Raw genomic sequence first — 14,368 nt, 5'->3', positions numbered from 1 at the left:
AAAAAACACACTTAACCAGCCATAATTCTTATCTTTACTGAGAGTCCAGAAAATGCCACAGGTTTACAATTTTATTTTTAAGCAATTTGGCTATGGATAAGCCATGGCAAATTATTTTCCTTATAAGTCTAATAGTTAAAACCCAAGTGCAGAAGCCTGAACTTTTCTCTTCTCTTCTTGCTTCTTGCTTCTCACAACTATTGTCTGCAGTTTGAGAAATCACTTAGGCACCAAGTCTTTTGTGCCACATGTCTAAGTTTAAAATTCCACCTCTATGGAGCTCATTGCAGCATTAGTCTCTTATTCTTTTTTGCTCCCTCTGTAACCTGGGAATATTTATCTTACTATCTGACCCCAGTACTTTTTCCTGCCAAGGCAGGGGTTGGACTTGATGATCTGCTCAGGTCCCTTCTGACCCTACCAACTATGAAACTATATAAACAAGCTAAGACAAGCAATTTATAATCTGAGCTTCTTGGAAGGGTCATAGTAACTAGACCATAAACTCTTTGGCCACATCCAGATGAGTGCAGCCATGCAGCATGTGGTGTTGCAGACCCATCTGCACTACCACATACTGCACATTAGGGCTCCATGAAGCTTTGGTTGCTGATTCAATTCGGCATAGATTCAGAGGCCGAATCTCCGAATCGAATCAGGAGACCCTTTAAACTGCTCCAAATTGAAATCGGAACCCTCTGAATCAACTCAGAGAGACTTGATGATTTAGTCATAGACACAGCTTTAAAATGTTTTTTCTACATACCTCAGGGTACCAGGCAGCTTGTGAATGCTGAGATCCTGGGGTAGATGGAGTGTCCCACGGGAGCATGGTGCTGGGTCCCCAGCATGCTCCCTGGAGGACCCAGAAGTGAACCAGAAGTATTTATAGTCCACTTCCAGGTCCGCTGCCGAGCATGCAGGGGGCCCATCCTCGCTCCTGTGGGACCCTCCATCCACTCTACCATCACAGCATTCATGAGATGCACCTGGTACCTCAAGGTATGTGGAAAAAACATGTAATGCTGTGTCTATGGCCAAATCACTGATTCTCTGAATCAGCATCAAATTTTCATATTCAGTTGAATCAAATTGGGACAGTGATCTGAATCAATTAATTGTCCCCAATTCTGAATCGAATACAGCCAGTTTCACAAACCCCTACTTCACATTCAGGCATTTCCTGCACTGCTAAGTTGCAGCACGTGGTTTGATTTTGTTTTGTTTTTAATCCCTGGAGAAAAACCCAAGCAGAAAAAGAAATGCAGGATGGTACACATGAGGACAGTGCACACCACCCAAAACTAGAGCCCGACCAGCTAAAGGTGCACTCCAGCAGCCAGCCAGGCTCCAAGCTGCAGGAACAACATAGCTGCAGATTCCCCAGCCCCCAGGACCCCAGGTAAGGCTACTGGGGCCAGCAACTGTCCTGGCCCCAGCCCCCCTGCTCCACCCCGGGGTAACTTGCCACATGCCATAGGGTACATGGCATGGGCATTCCCTGGGGACAGCTAGCAGCAGCACAAGGTGTCCTGCTGCTTCTCGTTCCTGGGGAATGAAATGTCTGTGCTGGTCTGGATGCAGCCTTTGAGTCTGGGCGTTTATCATTCTATGTATTTTACCCATGTGGCATAAAGAAAGTCAAATGCTGCAAATATTGATAATTAACATCAAGTAACATTATATCCAGCTTGGCTGGAGTCAGGAAGTTCCATAGTTTTAATGGGATACTGTCTTCTTACGTAATTTACAGATGGAAGATAGATATAGATTAGCCAGCAAGTTTATATGCAGGCATAAGATAAGTTTCCTAGTCTTTGAAAGCTCACTCACCCATCACTTAAAGTTAGCATAAATAAGTGTTGAGTGGAAAATGTCAATCTATATTAAGGGAAAAAAATTACGTACAAGAAAAGAGTGAGGAAGAAGTTAGTTTTGTCACTATCACTGAAGTGTAACCAGTGTTCTGAACATCAGGTCTGACTGCACTATAGCTCAGAGCCAGATCCTGAATTCATGTTGACTTCAATAGGATTGTGATTTGTTTGGGTTTTTTTGCTTGTGTTCAGGAAGAACATAAAAGACTTCAGAAATTACATCAGTGCAAGCCATGTTATAGCAAATACTTTATTAATTGAGACAAGGGATAGCAGGAATTTAACTCTTATGTTTCATTGTTCTCTGCAGACAAGATACCACTGATCTGAATCACTGACATCCTATTTAAATTAAAATTAAAATTTCTAGGAAAACCTTTGGCACACATGATCATAGTGGCCCCACAATACTAGAACACAATTAGTGGTCCCACAATTTTGGAATACAATTACCCACCTTTCTGATTTTTCCCCAGATATCCTAATTACTCACTTACTTTAAACTGTGAAGTGGTAGAAGAGGAAAAGGCATTCTTTATTTACACCTATGAAATCTAAGTGACTTTCTTGGTAATTATCACATCATGTAGCAGATAGAAATGACAGGTGAAACCTAACAGAAAAGAATGCAACAACTAATTTGCTTAAAATGGAACAGATTGCACCTGTCCTCATCTCCGATATGGAGATGCTTTGCCAAGACAGAATAGCTTCTAAAATGCAATAGTACACGCTGGGTGTGTCTACACATGAAATTAGTGTGACATAATAAACACCAGCACAATTTACACTGGAGTTAATTGCTTCTGAGTGCAGCGTTTACTTGTGTACCTGGGACCACAGCATGTTGAGCAAGGGTAGTGCAGCCCCAGCTGGCAGGGGGCCCAGGGTCAACCTGCCAGCCCAGAGCTGGTCTGCCTCAACTCAACATGCTGCAGAGAGGCTGGTTGGGGCACAAGGGTGCTAACCAGCAGGCATCCCCCAGTGTAGCACCCATGTGCCCCAGGCAGCCCCAGTCATAGTCTACACATGCATTATGACTGTGTAAATGACTCTGCTATAGGATAATGCTTGTGTTGGGTGGTACTAACCTATGGCAGAGTTAATTAGTTTACTCTGGCTCAAAAGCTCCACTTTAGACAGCGATGCTTTACTGAGGATCTAATTAGGCAATTCTACAGTGGGCATGTCTATATGAAACTCTGTGCAGGCGCCCAATACTACTGCGCTGTAGTGTCATGTGACAAAAACTGATGTGATGCTACTGCACAGTAGTATTCAGCTACTGTGTAGTAGCATGACAAAAAGTGTTTGCTGGCACTACTGTGCATTAACTTGGCTTACTGCATATTTATTTAGTACTTATTTATACAAGTACTACACCACACCAGGGGAATGAGTTAGACCTAGAATTCTCAAGACAGCACACTCAAAGCACCTAGGTGACTTTAACTTCCCAGACATCTGATGGGAGAAACAGGCAGCCCGGTCTGCCTGTTCACGAAAGTTTCTAACCTCCTTACAGGACCTTCACCTATCACAGGAGGTACGTGGTCCCACTAGGGGAAATGCCTTACTAGACCTGGTACTGGCTACAGGGGACAACTTGGTGGGGGATCTGCAGGTGCAAGGTAACCTAGGGGATGGTGACCATGTATTGATAGGGTTCACTATCTGGAGAAAGGTGTGGAAGATAACTAGTAGGGCGGAAGTGCTAGACTTCAGTAATGCCAACTTCAACAAGCTCAGGAGATTAGTTAGGGAGGGACTGACTGGTAAAAGCCTTGGAGAGATGAGAGTCCAGGAAGGGTGGACATTTCTCAAGGGACTAATCTTGCAGGCACAGAAAAGGACTGTCCCAGTACACATAAAAGGGGGCAAAAGGAAAAGAAACCCTCTTGGTGGAGCAGGGAAATCCAGGAGAGCCTGGAGGGGGAAAAAAGAGGCCTACAGGCTGTGTAAGCGGGCAGCTGCCACCAAGGAGGAGTATACTTGCTTGGCTCGAGCTTGCAGGGAAACAGTGAGGAGAGCCAAAGCAGAGATAGAGCTTAGGCTGGCAGCAGAAGTTTAGGATAGCAAAAAGTCATTCTTTAAGTACACAGGAAGCAAAAACAAGGTGCAGGGTAACTTAGGGCCCCTTCAGGATGAACTAGGGCAACTGGTAACAGATAGGATGGCCAAAGCAGAGCTTCTAAATTTCTTTGCATCCATGTTCCTGGAACATGAATACAAATATGCATCCCATTGGGACCTTAGGTAAGCTCAATATAGATACCAACCCACCAGCTGTTCATGCTGACCTAGTAAAGGGGCACCTGGAGGAGTTGAATGTATTTAGGTCAACAGGTCCTGATGATCTTCACCCTAGGGTACTTAGGGAATTAGCTGGAGTCATAGCGGAGTCACTGGCCCAACTGTTTGAGTATGAGTGGTGCTTGGGACAGGTCTTGGAGGATTGGAAAAGGGCCAATGTGGTCCCTATTTTCAAGAAGGGGAGAGAGGAGGAACCAGGAAACTATAGACTGGTTAGTCTCGCCTCTATCCTTGGCAAGACCTTTGAGAAAATTGTTAATGATCACATTTGTGGTGGACCAGTGGGTAATATGATGCTAAGGGGCAATAAGTATGGGTTTATAGCAGGCAGCTCCTTTTAGGTTTGATTTTATGACCAGGTCACAAAATGCTTAGATGAAGGAATAGAGGTAGATGTTATTTACTTAGATTTTATAAAGGGCTTTGACACAGTGTCGCACCCAATTCTTATAAATAAACTAAACAGTTGCAATGTAGATTATTACACAGTCCAGTGGGTAGAAAATTGACTTATGGGACGTACCCAGGGAGTGGTGGTGGACAGGTCGGTTTCTACCTGGAAAAATGTGGGCAGCAGAGTCCCCCAAGGCTCTGTCCTGGGACCAGTACTATTCAATATCTTCATTAGTGACTTGGACAAGGGAGTAGAAAGCACCCTGTCCAAGTTTGCTGACAACACCAAACTATGGGGGGAGGTACACAAACTAGATGGCAGGGAGTGAATCCAGGCTGATTTGGACAGGCTAGGAAGGTGGGCGAAACAGACTAGGATGCAGTTTAACAAGGATAAGTGTCATGTGTTGCACCTGGGGAGGAAGAATCATCAACACTCCTACAGCCTGGGAGGCATCACTCTAAGTAGCACAACGACGGAAAGGGATCTTGGAGTTGTAGTCAACTCCAAAATGAACATGAGTCACGGGTGTGATGGGGTAATAAGATAACCACACCCTTTCTTGTGTAAGTAGGTGCATCACAAACGGGTCTAGGGACATGATACTTCCCCTCTAAGCAGCATTGGTGAGGCCGCAGCTGGAGTACTGCATCCAGTTTTGGACACCGCACTTCGGGAGTGATGTGGATGGCCTGGAGAGGGTTCGGAGGGGGGCCATTCATTTGGTTAGAGGCCTACAGAAAAAAGCCTACATGGACCGATTGGGAGACCTGAACCTCTTCAGCCTCCACAAGACGAGGCTGAGAGGTGATCTCATGGCCGCCTACAAATTCATCACAGGGTGTAGCAAGAAATAGGGGATACAGTGTTTATCAGGGTGCTTGCTGGGGTAACTAGAAATAATAGCCACATGCTGGTAGAGAGCAAATTCAGATTGGACATCAGGAAAAAATTCTTTACAGTGAGGGTTGCTAAAATGTGGAATAAGCTTCCAAGGGAGGTGGTGCTTTCCCCTTCCCTGGAGGTGTTTAAAAGGAGATTGGACAGATACCTGGCTGGGGTCATCTGACCCCAGCACTCATTCCTGTCCAGGGCAAGGGGTCGGACTTGATGATCTAATAGGTTCTTTCCAACCCTAACATCTATGAAACTATGAAATGCACAATAACAACTGCTCAGTAGCATCTCATGTAGATGTGGCCAGTAAACATCTTGTTTAGATGCCCCCGCTGATCTAAATAGAGGCCTCTCAGAATCAAAAGAATTGTTGCATACTGGAAAGAAGAATCACTTTAATATTTCTAATGTCTACTGGAACGCAAATCACATTACATCTTTGATCTGGATTTAGCCTTCTATATACCTTCTACATAAATCTTACCCCCAAGCTGTCAACAAATGAGTTCTCTGATACAGCATCTCTTGCAAACTAGCTCTTGGAGGCAGAAGTTCAGGAAGTGACACCAAAAGCAGCATGAGTCATATATATAAAAAAGAAACATTGAGCACTAAATCAAATAATTAGAAATAAATTCTTATGCAGTGAAGGTAGCTATTTTTCTGTTTGTGAGTCTGTCTTGAAAGTACTCTTCTTTCTGTGAATTCATTCTTTACCTGTAAGCAATTCCTAAAGTGTTTAGGCAACCTCTTCTTTGTATTTTTCATAGGTGAATAACTTTTATATTAAGCTGTTCATTATTTGAGGTTATCTCCTTGGCAGGCTGCCACAAATTAGACCTGCACCCTCCCCAAGTGCTACTCCAGGTCCTTCCACTTATGGATCTGCTGTTGTGCTTTCTGCTCCTGCCACTGTTACATGATGTTTTTCTCCAATTAGTGACTGGAACTCTTAAAAGAGAAGAATAATCAACTTAAGTGCACACAATTATTCTCATTCCCACTGCATTTGTGCAAAAAAACCCCTCCCATTCTGAAATCAATGGTAGTGAAAAAGGAAAGAAACCTTTCCATAGGACAACTTAATAAGTTAAGTTAATGATGAGCTTATCCTATCCTAACAAGTCCATCCAACACCCTGCATGGAAGTGGATACACTACTGTTTGTAGATGCATCCTACTCTGAGCAGTATAGCATAACTGAGGATGCTGCTGTGGGGCCAACTAAGCTTATTGTGTATACATGATCATAAGTGCCTAGTCCACCTGGGATCTGTTTAAAAAAATCTGCAATAATGATTTGTATCTGACCGTAAGTGACTTGTCCAAACTCACAAAGAAAGATTTACAGTGGAACAGGGAGATGATCCCTGGACTCCAGAGCATAGATTAGTACCTGAATCATTAAACTCCTTCAACCAGGTACCAAACATTTCCAGAGCTATTCACTCACACTTTTTCCTTGCATCATTTCTAATCTCCCTTTACAGCATCGAACTTCAGTTCTAGTGCCAGAGGCAACATCTCTTTGCTAAAAGATAAAAAAAAAAAAAAAAACCAATTATGTTAAGTTATTCAGCTGAGTTGATAGTAGTTATGCTCTGCTTGTGCATATATTTAAGAAACCAGAAAGGTCCTTTTATTTTTAAGTTGCTATTGCATTCTTATTCTTTAGTTGAAATCAACCTCCTGAACCCAGATTTTTCCCTGACAGCTTGAAGTTCCTGTTACAGCAAGTGGTAAAACAAAAAAAATTGCCTTGAAGTAAGAACATCCTAAAGAGTAACACTACCTTAATAACATATTTGAAAAAAAAAAAGTTTAGTCATGGGAAATTAGATTCAGTCAGACTTGTAGTAAGACAGTTTGCGCATTAGGCCTATTAAAACAAAATGCTATCTCTATATCTTTGCTTTATACACATCAAGAAGTTAGTTGTATGTGTTGTCTCTTGGATTAGACTGTCTCTCTCTAGCAAGGTCAACTGAAACAAGATAGTGAATTTATTAAAATTTGCCCCAGAGACCTTTATAAGTGTTGTTCTATTGTACAAATGCTTCAAAAACACGAATATATATGTTGTATCAGGACCAGAACACAGGCATGACAGTGCTGCCTCCTAGTGGACAAATGGCCACTGCCTCAACCCGATGCTAAGTACCCTCTCCTTCACTCTCACCTGCCACACTTTGATGTAATTGTTAAATTATGAAAGAAAGGCTACTTTTTAGTCCTAGAAGCAGTCCTCATCTTTCCTTCACCAACAGATCACCTCCTGGGTCCCATTACCCTGAGTCTGGTCTGTCCATAGTAAGGTCTTCCTAGTCCATAAGTGTCTTGAGGCACCCGTTGCCTTAGGGGTTTATCACATGGCTCCAAATTACCCATTATACTATGCCCAAGCCTTACAGATGTTGCCTGTCTAATCAGTCTTCATCAGGTCCTGGGCCTGTTCAGCCTCTACTCCTCAGCTCTAACTGGGCCTTCTAGCCGAGGCCCAATGTACTGGACCTGGCTTCTAGGCATCAGCTCTGTCAATCCAGGCTTTTGGGGTCTCTACCCCTTGCCTCTTGCTCTGGGTCCCTGGCCCCAAAATTTGCCTTCATGGGTCCCTGGCCCTTGCTTCATCCCCCAAAGGCACCTGCCCCTCGTGGGCTTCAGGTCCCTAGTTCTATTGTCACTCTTCCAAAGAAATGCTAGGCTCCTTGGCCTCTGTCTTCATCCTACAAGGACTCTGGACTAGGCTCAGTGCATTAAGCCTGACCTCTGGCAGGGCTCAGGCATAGCAAAATGACCATGATAGCCCACTGTCTTGCAGCAAGGCTTCCCCTTACCCAGTATTGTATTCTTTCACAAAGGGGCAGTACTCTGCTGTCAGTCCTTAGCCCGGTTTCCTACTGCAGTTTTCCTAGTCAGAAGCTCCTCACCTTCTTGGCTTGCACTGTGAAACTCCCTGGCTTGGTTGAGCCCCAGGCTTATATGCCACTCAAGCCTTGCCCACCTTTGGTCAGGTGCCCTACCAGCTGACCCACCTGCAGGGCTGTTTATTAACCCCAGCCTTGCCAGCTTCCTTTGCGTGGTTCACAAAAACCCTTCCATTAAGGGGCCATGGCACTTTGCTATAACAGGGTAAGAGTTCCCTGTTACAATATGTATACACAAACATACATATATGTGTATTGCTGGTACCACGTGCAACTGACAAAACTCTCAACATGCCATTTGAAGTGTGAAGACTTTTTGGTGTAATGCTTGATCGTTCAGATTTAAAACTATGAGATAAGTTAACCAAGCAGTTACCTTCTCTTCACTCCTTGTAATTTCACCGTTGACTATGAGCCTTGAAGGCCTACGCATACTTTAATACTCAGTTGTCTGGAGATCTGGTCCCCACAGTCTGCACATCTGTTATTTAGCCTTCCCATCCATAAAAAGCCAGATTTTCTTTTAAAGCGTTCATTAATCATATATGCAGCAGTAAGGCCTACTCTGAAAGTGAACCACTACCTTTCTTAGTTTTACATAATTCCCCAAATCCAAACTTTGGCATTAAGACAACCATGCATGCTCCAGCCCAAAGCTGTGATCCCTTATGCATTTATTAACTGATAAGCAAGGCATCAGTGTGATTTATTTAGGTTCTGGAAGCAATGCTATTTTGAAGCAATGCTATTTTGAAGAACTCTGTTAATGGAGAGTTTTTCAGTTTTATAGACAAAAAAACCTAGTCAGCAGGTCATGAATAACTTTACAGGGCTCATCCTTGCAGCATATTATATGTACTTCTGTTACTTGTTTAATTTTATGTTATGGTAATATACACAAACACTAATCAGGACTAGGTCTTCAGTTGCTTTCTAGCCACAGAAGCAGACATGATCTTGTTCTGATGAGTTTACTTACTATCTTTTTCACTTCTGCAACATCCTATTTTCTATGGAGTCTCATTTTTTTTCTGTGAGGAACAGGTATTTCCATGTAAAATATTTCTCAGTTAACCTTTTTTTCCCTCTTTTTTCCACAGACACTGTAGAAGATGAAATGGAAATGGCCACCGTGCGGCATAGGCCTGAGGCTCTTGAACAGTTGGAAGCACAAAGCAAATTCACAAAGAAGGAACTTCAGATCCTCTACAGAGGTTTCAAGAATGTAAGCACTTTCTTTCAGATTTTAGCATGAGATTAAGTAATGTTCAGCTCACAGAAAATCAGTAGTAATTTGAAAATGAATGGAAAGAAAGTTGCTCATGGGTTTAAGTAGGAAGATGTGATGTCTTTGTTCAAGTTAGAAAAATAAATAAACCACTCTGCTGTAAACAGGAAGGGAAGTTTAAGTGCACATAACTTTGAAGGTTCTATTCACTGCATGTATTTGTGGTTCATTACTAACATATATGCTCCAACACTATGTGCAGAAATGGTTGCTTAAAGAGAAACTTAAAAAGAAATATGATCCAAACCTCAGATCATAAAAGCATCAAAACATTGAGGAGGTTCTGATCCAGGTTTGCATAAAACATGATGTGTGTGCATGTCTTTACAGTGAATGGAAACAAAAATCTGAATGGGAATATCTTCAAACTGTGCAAAGTTTAGGAAAAGTTTTGGATCCAGACTTTAAAGTTTGGGGCTCCGGCAAAGTATAACAAGCAGTCTGTTATAAAGCTGATAGTGGAGAAATAAGTAGACCATAATTCTGGTATTTATTGTACTCCTAACTTTGCTGTTGATTGGCAGTTTGGTTTTGGAAAGTAATTTAACCTTTTTACCTCTCTGTAACATCCTCAGTTTAACCATCAGGATATTTATAACTACCTCAGAGAAGTAATACAAGACTTAATTAGTAGATACGTGAATCATCTGTGATCCTTAAGCGAGCTAACACACATATTCTCATTCTGATATATTATTTAGTTTAATTTATGTCACTTGGGAAGGTAAACCAAAAATAGCTACCTAAACCAGAATAAATGTATCCATGCAGGAAGGGGCATATCCAGGATTGTGGTGACAGGGGCGTGGCCATATCATGGAAGGGGGTATGGCTTCACACCCCTTATTGTGATCCTGGATCCCAGTGAGGTCAGAGAGCTCTGAACTCATTAGCTGGTCAGTTCAAGGTCTGGCCAGAGCCCCTGCTTTTACCCTGATCTGGAGCCCAGGGGGTGAACACCACTGCCGTTTACTTTCCCCCTCCCTTTGAGTAGTCAAGTGGCAGCGGTGCTCAGCCCCTGCTTTCATTCATCTGCAAAGACCAGGGAGTGAGTACCACCATGCTTATCTCCTCTTTTCCCTTGCTGATGAATTCGAGAGGTTGAGGATGAAGAAAAGAACAAGCAGCAGTGGCATTCACCCCTTGGGCTCCAAAGGTGCATAAAAGTAAGGACTCCGACCAGCCCCCAAGTCGATATGCTGGTAAGTTCATAAAGCTCACCATGCATGTAGGGCACAGCCAAAGTGAAGTGCAGCTGCACTACTGCATTCTCCTAAATATACCCCTACACCTAGTTTAACTGTAGTGGTATCATTATACTGGTTTCATGAATAACACCTTCCTATGTAAGCAAGCCTTAGATTATAAGTATTTTGTGTAAGGAACTTTTTAGTATTTTCCCTTTCTACAGTACCTACCACAGTGGGACTCCCTAACCTCACTTGGCCTCTAGGTACTACCATTGTATAGCTAATAATAATGAGCACAAAGCCAGAAGGATTATAAGAATTTGAGACTCCTACCTACCGCTGGACACACATGACTATTCTTGTAATAGATGTGACAACTTTAAATCGCTTTGAAATCCATGTTTGATTAATAGTAATTGGTATCCCTATTGAAATATTAAATGGCCTTTGTGCATGAAAAATTGTTACTGTGCATGAAAAGTGTATTTTTCCCACAACACTTTTACTAGATAACATTTTTTCTCTGTGTCTATCCTGGCAGCATAGTCATGACAGAAAAAAGTGATTTATCCTACATAATTATGTCCAGTTAATTACTATGTATATCTTTAGGCTGCTTGCTGCTTCAGTTAATATGAGAAAGATGTCATCTTTCTGAATCAAGTGTTTCTGTAATGTGCATGACATTTAAGAGATTGATCAATTACATGGTTTTTAATTAGACAACAACAAAAAGAAAGCCTTTAAGGATATTTTAATCAATTGGTTTTTTGTATGCTTGCACATTACATTCAACAGTAAGATGATAAACTCTTTTATTATCATCACCCTTTTGGGCCCCAGAAACAATCGTTTGAGGCAAGGGAAGCAAAAGGTCAAAGGTGTGTGGGTGTGTAGACTTGTGTAGTGCTTGGGTTGCTTTAGAGTCACTCAGAGCATTGGCTCAGCTAAGGTGCTAGGGAGAGAGAAGTGGAAAATACACAAAAAGCACTGATCTAGTGCATCTGGAAAAGGTTATTTTAGCAGTGGCCAGAGCCATTAGGGCAACACTTTAAGGACAAGAGGAGAAATACAGAAAGAAATGTGAGGGGGTGAGAGAAGAGCCTTCAGACAAGCTAACAGCCATTAAAAGAATAAGCACTAGGGAGGAACCAATGCCTGTGTTCAGTAATTTAGAAATTTTAAAGCTTTAACATTATCGTTTGAAAAATAGACTTAATGGAAGTCTCAGGCCTCCCCTAGCTCAAAAGGTTGTCTCTAGCACTCTAGTTTCATAGTGTTCTTGTACCGTTGTTGATGAATTGTTGCTCAGCTACCATCACAGTGGGACCTCTCCATTTCGTATTTGGCTTCCTGTCATCCCATTTACTGTAAATTGAAATTGTGATTGCTGCAATCATTAACCTTTCAAACCAATGGCTCTGTGGCATGCCTAGTACAAGTAGCACTTCACAGTAAATTGCACAGACTATCAAGCATGCACTCAGCATGTGGTCTTTTTTTCTTTTGTTCATTGATAAGTCTCTCACAGCTTTATAAATGTTCCTAAGCTATTGCACATTGCCATTTCAGAAAAATACTTAGATGACGTCACTACATAAAGGATGTTCCTGTGTAAAACCTAAATGTTAATGATCCTTTAATTTTGATTCATTGTTTGCACCACAAGTTCTGCTGAACTAATAAATATTGGGCAAATTAGGTTTCCAGGGACACATGGATAGATTTTAATAGTGCATAAGGGCTGAATATATGCATCTTATGGGCAGTACCTTGCCGTCCTTGGACAAAGAAAATAGTTTGAAACTGTCTACCACTATTTTTTTTGAATGGTAGATGTAAATGATCTTATTATTATACATAATGTTTTCTGATAGAACAAAATTTCTAAAATATCTTTCATCCAAAGTGCTTGTATCACTGTTAATAAATCAGGTTTGTTTAGACTATAGAGAAATAGTTTCCTATTGTTCCATGCTTTGAAATGTTGAAACAAGATATGTTTCCCCCAAGGAGATTACAAGACACAGAGATCAAAGCTAGAGGATAATTTAAGTCACCCTTCTTGTAATTAATGCACTATATTTTTAATAATAGCATGATGACAACATTTTACTGTGGACCACAAAGAAGAAAAGTGTTTAATGCAGTATTTTATGAGATCATAAAAATGTTCATGGACTGTGTGGAAAGTTTACCATTTTCACCTAATACAGCACAAATGTCCTCATTGTCCCTTCTAGAAAAAAGCTTGCCTTTGTTTCTCTGTTAGTCTATTGTAGGAGAGAGAGGATGAGGAGAAGTTACTTGTTTTGACTGATGAAATATACATCAAATGGAATCCTTAAGTAAAAACTGTGGCATTCATGACCTGTAGATATAGTTATCTGACAAGGATATATGTAATCAAAAATAAAACCAGATCACAGATTTGGAGCTTTCATTACCCTCTTTCCAATTAGATACAGGACCTGGTGATCATGTTCTTAGTTAATAGGTTGATGAGATCCATGGCTTGTTGACATAAGGAGTTTCCAAGTTCAAGTGTAGATAAAATGTTTGTAGTTACCTAGGTTGGTCCAGGTAATATGAAAAACAGGATTTGTATGGCAATTTCTTTTATTGGAGTACATATGTAGTTGGGAGAGATACTAGACAACTTTTCATGAACTAAGCTAGGGCATTTAGGCCACTTGTACATGTGATGGGTGTTTAGTCCCTTAAATCGAAAAGGTGGGTTTTTAATTGCAATGGTTAAAAACCCACTATTTCAATTTAGGGGTTTCATCACTTTACAGTGAGAGACAATCTTTTTTTTTTTTTGTGTGTGGAGCTTTCCCATGTCTCTTGTGGCTGGAAGAGGTGAGCTGCTGGCAGGTGAAGTGGCCCCTGAGCTGCAGGGGGCCTTGATCTTTCCTTCTGGTGGCGGCACCCCACTCCCCAGTGCTGCCTGGATGCACTGCTAGCTTGCAGGTGCCACCTGGGGATGCTGCCTTGTTCAAGGCCCACTGGCAGCTTGCCCCCCTGGCCACAGGAGATGTCAGCAAGCTCAGCAGAAAAAAAAAATCCGACCTCGTGCCACTTTAATTTTTTCCCTGATGGAGTCTGGCTGCATAAGCTGCTGCTGGGCTGTGCAGCCCCTGAGCTGCAGAGGGGCCTGGTCCTTCCCTCTACAGTGGCGGCACCCCGTGGGACCACCCAGAATAAGTGCTAGCTGTGCAGGTGCTGCCCCAGCTCACAGGCAGTACCCACTGGATCCAACTGTTCCCTGAGGCTGCATGCTGGAAACCTGCTGAGTGCTGCTCCCCACATGGGTTCAGGGAAGAGCTGAATCTGGTGGCTGCTGCCTGTGAACCGGGGCAGCACTCGCTGGGGTGCTGCTGCTGCGGAGGGAAGGTGTAGTGCCCGAAGACTGGAAGAAGGCCAATGTGGTGCCGATCTTCAAGAAAGGGAGGAGAGTGGATCCGGCTAACTACAGGCCCATT

General features: G+C 42.4%; 1 protein-coding gene across 1 annotated transcript in view; it reads left to right on the top strand.

Moving 5' to 3' along the window:
- Window positions 1-14,368, top strand: part of KCNIP4 (potassium voltage-gated channel interacting protein 4) — a 209,213-nt gene that overhangs the window by 114,164 nt on the left and 80,681 nt on the right. Inside the window, exon 2 of the mRNA XM_019553043.1 lies at window positions 9,506-9,630. Coding sequence (XP_019408588.1) covers window positions 9,506-9,630 — 125 coding nt within the window. The remainder of the gene's footprint in view (window positions 1-9,505; window positions 9,631-14,368) is intronic.

Source organism: Crocodylus porosus, unplaced genomic scaffold (assembly GCF_001723895.1).
Source record: "Crocodylus porosus isolate Cpor-Errol unplaced genomic scaffold, CroPor_comp1, whole genome shotgun sequence".
Classification (NCBI taxonomy): Eukaryota; Metazoa; Chordata; order Crocodylia; family Crocodylidae; genus Crocodylus; species Crocodylus porosus.
The sequence above is the reverse complement of the archived record's forward strand: the minus strand, read 5'-3'. Positions and strand labels throughout refer to the sequence as shown.